This window comes from Oryzias melastigma, unplaced genomic scaffold, assembly GCF_002922805.2.
Source record: "Oryzias melastigma strain HK-1 unplaced genomic scaffold, ASM292280v2 sc00672, whole genome shotgun sequence".
Lineage (NCBI taxonomy): Eukaryota > Metazoa > Chordata > Actinopteri > Beloniformes > Adrianichthyidae > Oryzias > Oryzias melastigma.
This window is the reverse complement of record NW_023417260.1, coordinates 22,751-33,010: the sequence shown is the minus strand read 5'-3', so window position 1 is coordinate 33,010 and position 10,260 is coordinate 22,751. Positions and strand designations below refer to the sequence as shown.

The 10,260-nt window shown below is 39.7% G+C and overlaps 1 protein-coding gene across 4 annotated transcripts in view; it reads right to left on the bottom strand.

The window, feature by feature from the left end:
* Positions 1–4,335: 4,335 nt before the first annotated feature.
* The window catches only part of LOC112138278 (guanine nucleotide exchange factor DBS), a gene marked incomplete at its 3' end in the record, with an annotated part of 7,315 nt that continues 1,390 nt past the window's right edge, over positions 4,336–10,260 (bottom strand). Inside the window, 9 exon segments of one of the 4 annotated variants that reach the window (XM_024260838.2) lie at positions 4,336–4,448; positions 5,643–5,752; positions 6,486–6,554; positions 8,928–9,020; positions 9,199–9,305; positions 9,390–9,459; positions 9,528–9,606; positions 9,690–9,782; positions 9,861–10,082. In XM_024260838.2, the coding sequence (XP_024116606.1) occupies positions 4,336–4,448; positions 5,643–5,752; positions 6,486–6,554; positions 8,928–9,020; positions 9,199–9,305; positions 9,390–9,459; positions 9,528–9,606; positions 9,690–9,782; positions 9,861–10,082 (956 nt within the window). 4 annotated transcript variants of the gene reach the window in all.

Here is a 10,260-nt window from a genome sequence, read left to right as displayed (position 1 = left end):
TTTTAAAAAAAAAAAAAAAAAAACCTTCTTAGTAGTATTTTAATTATGATTATGGAGTTTTTAACCAAAATCCCACAACCTGAATGTCTTTAAAATTTTTCATGTTGATCTGGAGCTTCAGCCCAAAAACTATTCTATGGGGGGGTGTGGCTTTTGGAGCTGAGTGGGCTGATCTGTCTGAACCCCCGTCAGATTATGGTGGCTCCGTGTCTCGCTAGCGTAAATCATCACCGCTGCTCCACGTAAATGCTGCATGTCAGCTCGGATGAGGAAGCTGAGAGCTTCACAGACCGAACTTTAACCAATCCTTTACAACTACTAGGTTTTCCAGCCTACTGTAAGTATTGTATGAAACTCACAAAAAATCCAGTGACGGCAGATTTGACCACAGAAATGTGAACGGCTGCTCATTTTACTCGCAGATTTTTCTCATACGTGCCTTTCCATCCCGCACGTCCCCCCTTTAACTCACCGGCTGCTCTCACTCGATCACGGGCGGGTCTCCAACCTTCGAGCTGCGAGGCTAAAACCGGCCCGGCGCCAGGACGCGGAGAGCTCCTGCACCCTAACCCGGCTCCGGTTCGCGTCCAGTACCACGTCTGGTAGTACCGGCTCGCGTCCGGCACCGCGTCCCGAGAGCTGCAGACCCCCGACGTTCCGAACAGCAAGCGCACCGGGGGACGTTTTAAATGTTCTGGAGGTTTAAGCGTGATCCAACCCCAGCATAGCGGTCTGTCTGCCGGCATATTCATCCGTGAGCTCCGCTGGACACGTCGCTGCATCGAGCTGCAGCCAGAGAACGCGGCGGCAGTAACAGACTGTCAAACTATCCACAGTGTATCCCGCTTTTCTCAGTCTTTAATGTTTTAAAAAACAAAAGTTAATTGGAAATGATAAATCTCTATTTCATTTATTACTGTAGTTCAGCAGAGAGATGGAAAGAATACTTTGAAGAGTTGATGAATGAAGAGAATGAGAGAGAACAAAGAGTAGAAGAGGTGACGGTTGTGGAGCAGGAAGTAAGAAAGATTAGTAAAGGTGAAGTGAGAGGGGCTTTGAAGAGGATGAAGAGTGGAAAGGCTCTTGGTCCTGATGATATACCTGTGGAGGTATGGAAGTGTCTAGGAGAGATGGCAGTGGAGTTTTTGACCGGGTTGTTCAACAGGATCTTAGGTGGTGAGAAGATGCCTGAGGAATGGAGGAGAAGTGTGATGGTGCCCATTTTTAAGAATAAGGGAGATGTGCAGAGTTGTGGTAACTACAGAGGAATAAAGCTGATGAGCCATACAATGAAGGTGTGGGAAAGAGTAGTGGAAGCCAGACTAAGAGCAGAAGTGAACATTTGTGAGCAGCAGTATGGTTTCATGCCAAGAAAGAGCACTACAGATGCAACATTTGCTTTGAGGATGTTGATAGAGAAGTACAGAGAAGGTCAGAGAGAGCTCCACTGTGTCTTTGTAGATCTGGAGAAAGCTTATGACAGAGTGCCCAGAGAGGAACTATGGTATTGTATGAGGAAGTCTGGAGTGACAGAGAAGTATGTCCGAGCAGTGCAGGACATGTATGAGGGCTGTAAGACAGTGGTGAGGTGTGCTGTAGGGGTGACAGAGGAGTTCAAGGTGGAGGTGGGATTACATCAGGGATCAGCTCTGAGCCCCTTCCTGTTTGCAATGGTGATGGACAGACTGACGGATGAGGTTAGACAGGAATCACCATGGACTATGATGTTTGCAGATGATATTGTGATTTGTAGTGAGAGCAGGGAACAGGTGGAGGTGGAGTTAGAGAGGTGGAGGTTTGCCCTGGAAAGGAGAGGAATGAAGGTTAGCCGCAGTAAGACAGAGTACATGTGTGTGAATGAGAGGAACCAGAGTGGAAGAGTGAGGTTACAGGGAGAAGAGATAAAGAAGGTGGAGGAGTTTAAGTATTTAGGGTCAACAGTACAGAGTAATGGAGAGTGTGGAAAAGAAGTGAAGAGGAGAGTGCAAGCAGGTTGGAATGGGTGGAGAAAAGTGTCAGGTGTGATGTGTGACAGAAGAGTTTCAGCACAAATGAAAGGAAAGGTGTACAAGACTGTGGTGAGACCAGCCATGTTGTTTGGACTAGAAACAGTGGGACTGAAGAAAAGACAGGAAGCAGAGCTGGAGGTAGCAGAGATGAAGATGCTGAGGTTCTCTTTGGGAGTGACCAGGATGGATAGGATCAGGAATGAATACATCAGAGGGACAGCACATGTTAGAGGTTTTGGAGATAAAGTCAGAGAGGCCAGACTGAGATGGTTTGGACATGTTCAGAGGAGAGACAGTGAATATATTGGTAGAAGGATGCTGAGTCTAGAGCTGCAGGAAAGAGGTCTAGAGGAAGACCAAAGAGGAGGTTTATGGATGCAGTGAATGAAGACATGAAGGTGGCTGGTGTTAGAGTGGAGGATGCTGAAGACAGGCTTAGATGGAGGAAACTGATTCGCTGTGGCGACCCCTGAAGGGAAAAGCCCAAAGGAAAAGAAGAAGAAGCAGAGGAGGAAAAGATTTGGTCCTGACAAAAAATGAACATGAAAGTGTTATGGAAATTTTATTTTTGATGTTTTTTATTTTATTTTACTGAACGTTGATTGAAGTTTTGAATTTAAAATGCCCTTCACTTGCACTTGGGCTTTTGTTAGGCATTTTATGTTACAGCCTTTTATTGTTAAAGTTTATCTCAATACAATGTTACAAAATAAAGTATTTTTGATGAAAACTATTAATTTTACCATTCTTGTTTTCATAATTAATGTAGAACTGTTAAATTGTTAAACTGTTAAATTGGTAAATTCCACATTTTTTTTCCTTAAAAAAAGGCCACATATTAATTTGTGATTAATCGCGATTAGAATTTTTAATCGCCTGACAGCTCTAATTCAAACAGAATCTTTCTGCGACAGTTTGACTGACAATGAATTAAAAATTAGAAATATAAAAGAGCTAAATAATGTATTACATTTGTTCTCTTTCAAAAGAAAAATACCACACAGACATGTCAAAAACTAAATAAAACATGAGTTTCATTGGAGGGGGACTCAAACATTCCCTCCAGGACTTTGCAATGTTGCAATCACAACTATTAACGCAAATTCAAGCTAACTCTGTAATGTGTTGCACAGGCTCCAACTTTTGTTTTCACCCTACCTTTACTGCAGCTTCAGTAAAGACCAATCTACCATGACCAAAGTCATAGGTGATGACATAGCTTTGTGACTGTTTCTCTCCTGACTTATTCCCGGGAGCTGTGGTCTATATTAATTGTTTTTTTTTATTATTGTATATTGGGATGCACAGTGGTGCAGTGGTTAGCAATCCTGCCTTATGGCCAGAAGGTCTGTGGTTCAAATCCCAGCTGGGGGATCTGAAAACATCAATTGGTGATCTTTCTGTGTGGAGTTTGCATGTTCTCCCCATGCATGCGTGGGTTCTCACCAGGGACTCAAGCTTCCTCCCGCCGTCCAAAGACATGCTTCATAGGTTCATTGGTGACTAAATTGTCCCTAGGAGTGAATGTGTGTGTGTGAGTGAGGCCCTGCAACAGACTGGAGAAAACAAAACCACCGAACAGGTTTGGCCTATTTCTGACCAGCAGCTTTGCTGTAAAACATGGGTGTTAAACTCAATCGCACAAAGAGCCAAAATCCAAAATATACCTTAGATCGCTGGTAGAAAAGGATAAACATTCATTGAACACTCTAAAACTACATTTTAAACACGTCAAAACTGTAACTTTTTAGCATAATTATGAACTAGATATATAGCATTACCTGTGATAATACTAGTGTGAATGCTGTAAGCTGAATTTGGCAGCTGAAGATGCTAGTTCTGACAGCTGAAGAGACTGAAGCTGAAAGCTAGCTAAAATATTAGCTAAATGTCAAATTATCCTAAAAAAAAAAAAAAAAAAACCTGGGGTTAGCCAAAACAGCTAGAATGTAACTAAAATAAAATGGTTAAACCTAAAAATAGCAAAAAACCCCAAAAAAACCTCTAAAATTAGCCAAAACAGCTAAAATGTCACTAAAATAAAAATGGTTAAACTTAAAAATAGCACAAAAAACCCCTCTAAATTAGCCAAAACAGCTATTGTGCATCTTTGTCTGAACGTTTGAAAGATCATAAAATTCTAGTTTTATCCGTTTTCAAACTACAAAATTAACTTAGTATTTTTTAGGTTTAAATAAAGATTTAAGGACCTTCCTTTCTAATCTAGAACTTTTGGGACCATATTTGTTTAATAAAACAAATCTTGAAGGTAAAAAGTTAGATGAAAATAATAGATATGTAGTTTTTGACTTTAGAGTACATTTACCATTGTCCCTCCTCTCCTTCCCTGATGAGCTGGACCATGTCTCCACTTTTAACAGAAAGCTCCTGAGGGCCCGCCTTCTCGCAGTCTGCTACCACCGTGTACTTTCCTGGAGCCTAGAGAGAAGACAATGAGTACATATACATACACATATACATATATATACATTATAAACGATTAGATTTTTTAAATAAATAATAAAAAAAGATAAACTTTTATTTATAATCCTTCAAAAATACAAATATTGTTGCACTACTATAGAATTTGTTAAAAAATTCTCATGTAAACAATTGAGAGTCTAGTCATTGACCATCCATCCATCCATCCATCCGTCCATCCATCCGTCCATCCATCCATCCATCCATCCATCCATCCATCCATCCATCCATCCATCTATCTATCTATATAATGGTTATATTGACTTAAAGGCACATGGAGTTAAGTCCTAAATGTCCACAAGAGGGCGCCAAATATACAATTTAACTTATCCAGCAGTTTTCTTTCCATTTTCTGTTGTTAATGTACTTTGGAACTGTAATATGATAAATATATATTTACTAAATATTAAAACTAGCCCCAATTTTTTTATTTACATTTTGTGCAATTTTTAAAAAAATGTTACAATTGTGTAGGAGCATCCTGTCCCGTAACAGGGTTCAAAAATGTGTAAATATTTAATACATTTATCTTTAAATAAATAAAAAAACTGATCCCAATAATATTATGAAGTATTTAATATTGTTTGAATAAAGCAAATATTTCTGGATTTAGAAAAATACTTTTAAAGTGTTTTATAGACTTTACTAATTTATAGAATTTTTAAAAAGTTTCATAAATATAAATGGTGGGTTAAAAAGTATATTTGACATATAAAAATAAGTAAAAAGTGATATAGTAAAGGTAAAATATAAGTAAAACGAGTTCTTATTTTTGCTTTGGAAGGATTGATTGAACTTTTTTTTTATTTGAATCTGATAAAAAGGAAATACGCAATTTTTAAACCTTTATTTATTCCAGTCATTATTCATTTTTAAGCCCATCGCCTAATAAACAACTCTTACTTTGAAATGTATATCATTTGGGATATGCTATTTTATAATATTTGTTGTTTAAAGTGAGTTAAGTACACATGCCGGCCTTTAAGAGCTTAGTAACTAATAAAAAAACTGTGAATTTAAAGTTCTAAACTTCATTTATAAGTAGAAAATATTATTCATCTCAAGCTTTCAGTTCTTTAGAAGGTTTTTGTTCTTTTCACAATTATAAAGAAATTCCACTAAAGTCTAAAAATCCTCAGCGTTCAAACTCACCAGCTTCTTGACTCCATCCTCTTCAGTGTCAGAGTTCATGGGGTCCTCACCGCTGGAGTAGCCATCGTTCTCCTCAGAGGCGTCCACCGACAGAGACGCCTTGCTCCAACCTGTAGGGAAGGAAGACGAACACAGGGCTCGTAACAGTGACTCAATCATCTGCCTCTGAGCTTAACCTGATGAGTCGACGGATGTGAAGATGAAAGAAAGACTCAAACTGAACAACAGAATCACATAAATCCAATAAACGAATCCCTCAAAAGGACAAGCCCAACTCAAGGAAAAAGGTTGATGCAAGAAACAAAGGAAAGATTTTTGTTGTGGAGCATTTCTCACCACACAACAGAAAATCCACCAGAAGAAGGAAAGATTTTCAACATGTCACCAAAATTTGAGGTCTTAAACTCCACAAAAGGGCTGAAGTTGTTCATCACTTTGCGTAAGTATCAAAAAAGCAAAGTGACTGAATATTTTGGGACACTTCACCACAGAAGAACACCCTGAGCCTCGGCTCTGTACCTTGGCGCTTTCTCTGAACCAGATTAGTTGTACTCATCCATTTGACTCTGGTCAGAGTGATGTGTGGAGCCGGCTCTAAAGAGGAAGAAACGGCCAGCAAATCAGTCTCAGCCGGTCACATTTCAGTTCTCCTCTTTGGAGACTTTCTCCTCCTAGTACTGATCAGGAGAAAGTGATGGTGAAAGTCTCCACCTTTAGAATACTCTCAGCCTGGATGGAATAACAGACTCCCAACCGACACAAAAACTCTCTAATGACGATGGAAAAAACAAGAAATGATGGCCTCTGGAATGGAAAGACTCCATAAACGGAACAGAAATGTACCTCTAAAGCCAAACGGAGTGGGGTCACTCTTGACCGAGTGGCGTTTGGCTGTTTGCTCTGGACTCAGAGCTGAGCAGAGCAAGGAAGAGGAGAGGGGTAAGGAAGAAAGCAGAAGGAGAGATTAAAGTCAATACGGTCACTGAACCCAAATTGAGCTTTAGTTCCTTTAAATGCCTCAGATTAAACCACTAATTGAAGACATAGAAACCAAAGAGACCTTTAGAAATGATGTTTATAGATAGCAATAATGTAATAGTGCATTTGCACCACTAGGGGGCACCAAGGCACAGCCTCTGACTTTAAAGATCCCAACCCTTTAACACCAGATGCTACATTCACACCAGGCTTGTGTTGCGGGTTCTTGAACATTCTTTTGTCATACGGTGTTCACACTGGTCTTTCGCTACCAGATACTAGTGCTTCTACTCACAGTGGAAGCGGTGAGACCAAAATGTCTCACCGCTTTGAGACATTGTGCAAATATTGGAAATCGCATTTTTCGATATACTGCTAATCTTATCTGCGACATATCGCAAATCTAATTTTTGATATACTGCAAATCAAATTCGCGACACATTATATGAATCTAATTTTCAATATATTGCGAATCTCACTTGCAATATATCGCAAATGAGATTGCGATATATCGTGAATCTCCTCTGCAATATATCGCAAATCTCATTTTAGATATATCGCGAATCTCTTTTACGATATATCGGTAATCTCATTTGCGATGTATCGCAAATCTCATTTGAGATATATCGCAAATCTTATTTGTGATATATCGCAAGTCTAATTATATATCTATTGCCAATCCCATTTGAGATATATTGTGAATCTCATTTGACACATATCGGGTATCTCATTTGCGATGTATCGCAAATTTCATTTGAGATATATCGCATATCTCCTCTGCAGTATAATGCAAATCTCATTTGCGATATCGCAAATCGCAAATCTCACTTGTGATGTATTGCAAATCTAATTTGAGATATATTGCGAATCTCATTTGTTATATATCGGGAATCTCATTTACGATATATGCATTATCGTATCTTATTTGAGATATATCACAAATCTCATTTGAGATATATCGCAAATCTAATATGCGATATATCGCAAATCTCATTTGTGATATATCACCAGTCTAATTATATATTTATTGCCAATCCCATTTGAGATATATTGGGAATCTCATTTGACACATATCGCGTATCTCATTTGAGATATATCGCAAATCTTTTTTGCGATGTATCGGGAAACTTATTTGCGAGATATCGGAAATCTCACTTGTGATGTATTGCAAATCTCATTTGAGATATATTGGGAATCTCATTTACGATATATTGCGAATCTCCTCTGCAATATATCGCAAATCTAATTTATGATATATCAAGAATCACAAATTTCATTTGAAATATATCGCTAATCTCATTTGTGATATATTGCAAATCTCATTTGTGATATATCGGGAATCTCATTTATGATATGTCACGAATCTAATTTGAGATATATCACAAATCTAATATGCAATATATCGCAAATCTCATGTGTGATATATTGCAAGTCTCATTTGAGATATATCGCAAATCTCACTTGTGATATATTGCAACTCTCATTTGAGATATGTTGCAAATCTCATTTTTAATATATCGTGAATCTCATTTGAACATATATTGCGAAACTCGTTCGTGATATTTGCTCTTGGCGTTTTCTTCTGCAGCTTTACTCTGATTTATAAAAGTCTTGGTGTCGTATAATTCTATTCGGAGACAAAACCGCAGTTATTCATTTCTCATTCATGATCGATTTTCAAGCGGTTGGCATTTCTGTGAAATAAAAAGGATACTATCCACATGGCACTACCAAATCTGAGTCAAAGGTTGATCGGTCAAAGTTTATCATTTTTGCAATTTAGCAGTTCAACTAGGTAAACTTCTAGCGCAAAATCAATTAATGCCAAATTTGTATGCAGAGACTGAGAATGGACTTCAGAACTTACGTATTGAGGCACAAGCGTTTTAAGGCCCGAAATGCGGGTTTATGTGCGTTTACATAGACATATATTACCAAATCAGACTCTCAAAAGTTCAACTGGTTTAACTTTAAACACACGTTCAGAGGCCACTCATTTTGTATGTAGAGCCCAAAAACGCGTGAACGGGAGAGTTTTGAATGCGAAAGCCTGAACCATGCAAAAATATTAGTTCACATATACTTTTAAATAGACTCGTGTTGGCAAGTGTGAACGTAGCTTGAGCAGTCGCCGGTGGGACCTAAATAAAAAAACATATTGTCACTCTGACTATATCAATGCTAGAGCTAAAGTTCTGGCATTAAAAGGTTAAACAAGAGGGGGATAATCTGGAAAAATGTTTTATATATATGATAAGAAATAAACATTTTCTAACATAATTTTCCTACATCTGCCGCTAACATTACCTTTCGGACTCTTGAGATTGCTGAAACCCTGCAAAGTGAAACGCTTTTTAGCCAAAGAGGACCTGTCCGTGGTCGGGCTGGTCACCGCTTCATCTGGAAGCAATAGTTTGAAATGAAGAGCAGGAAGGGAAAAGGGGGAGGGGCCAGGAGATGGCGGCGATGAAGAGATAACCACGTTAAGGGAATGAAGGTGTTGCTTCTCTCAGCCTGCACAGAGACCTTCACTGAGAAGGACATAGATTTGGAGGAGGACACAGGTTCAAGCATTCACCTTTGTGCTTTGGGGAGGAGCATGCGTTGGTGTCTGAGATCGGGCTTGGCTCCGCCTTCTTTTCCTCCTGTTTCTTCTGGTTTTTCTGTGCGTTGCTGCGGAACGGGCTGGAAGATACCAAACGCGGGAAAGTTTACTCCAGATGTTTCTACACTGTGGTGATGGTTTGGTACCTGCCAAGTGAGACCAACCTGAGGCAGATGGAGCTGCTGCTGGTGGTACTCGGGGACACAGAGTCTGAGCTCTTCTGCTGACGGGCGTCTGAAAGACAACTCATCAATAACCCTCAAGTTCTCAATGCCAATGACAAATAAGGAAGGAGAACCTACCTCTGCAAGCTTTGAGCTGCTGAGTAAGAACCTTACGGATCTCGTTCACCCATGCCGTCTTGATCTCCGGTGTTGGGGCCTTGAAGGAACAAGTTCGAGCTCAGAATCCACCAAGCAGTTTTCTTTTACCCCATGTCAAACATACAGGAAACAAAAGTTTACCTGGACAATGAAAACCTCTTCTCTGGAATTGCACCAAATCTCAAACTTTTTGTTGTCTCCCTTTGCATTCTCTGTGATCCCCACCGCGCTCATCTGAGCAAAGACACGGTCCACACCTTAAACCACAGCAGTTACCTCACGGCCGTCACGTCCATTGTTAAGTGAGCTTACGCTGAGAGAGTGTTTGAAGCTGTAGGATGGAGCCTTCTCGTAGCCCTCACCGTTCTCCTCCCTCTTCTTGCAGAACAATAGCGCCTTCTGATGGAGAAACAAGTGTCTCTGCATGGGCTTGAACCTGGCGAGGTCCTTCACTTTGGCGTGGCCTTTCTTATGTTCCGTCCAGACGCTGAAGGAGCCTTGCATCAGTAGGCGACCCAGCTCTGACAGGTTACCCTGAAGAGAAGAAAAGCAGTGATACAGTATGCACTCCAAAGCTACATTCACACTGCCCTTGGCAATGCGCGTTCAAGCGACCACTTCCAATGAAAAATTTAAAATGTGTAGATGTACGTTTTAGGTTTCTGTGATCAATTCATGCGTAGCTATACAACTTTTTACAAACATTTACCAG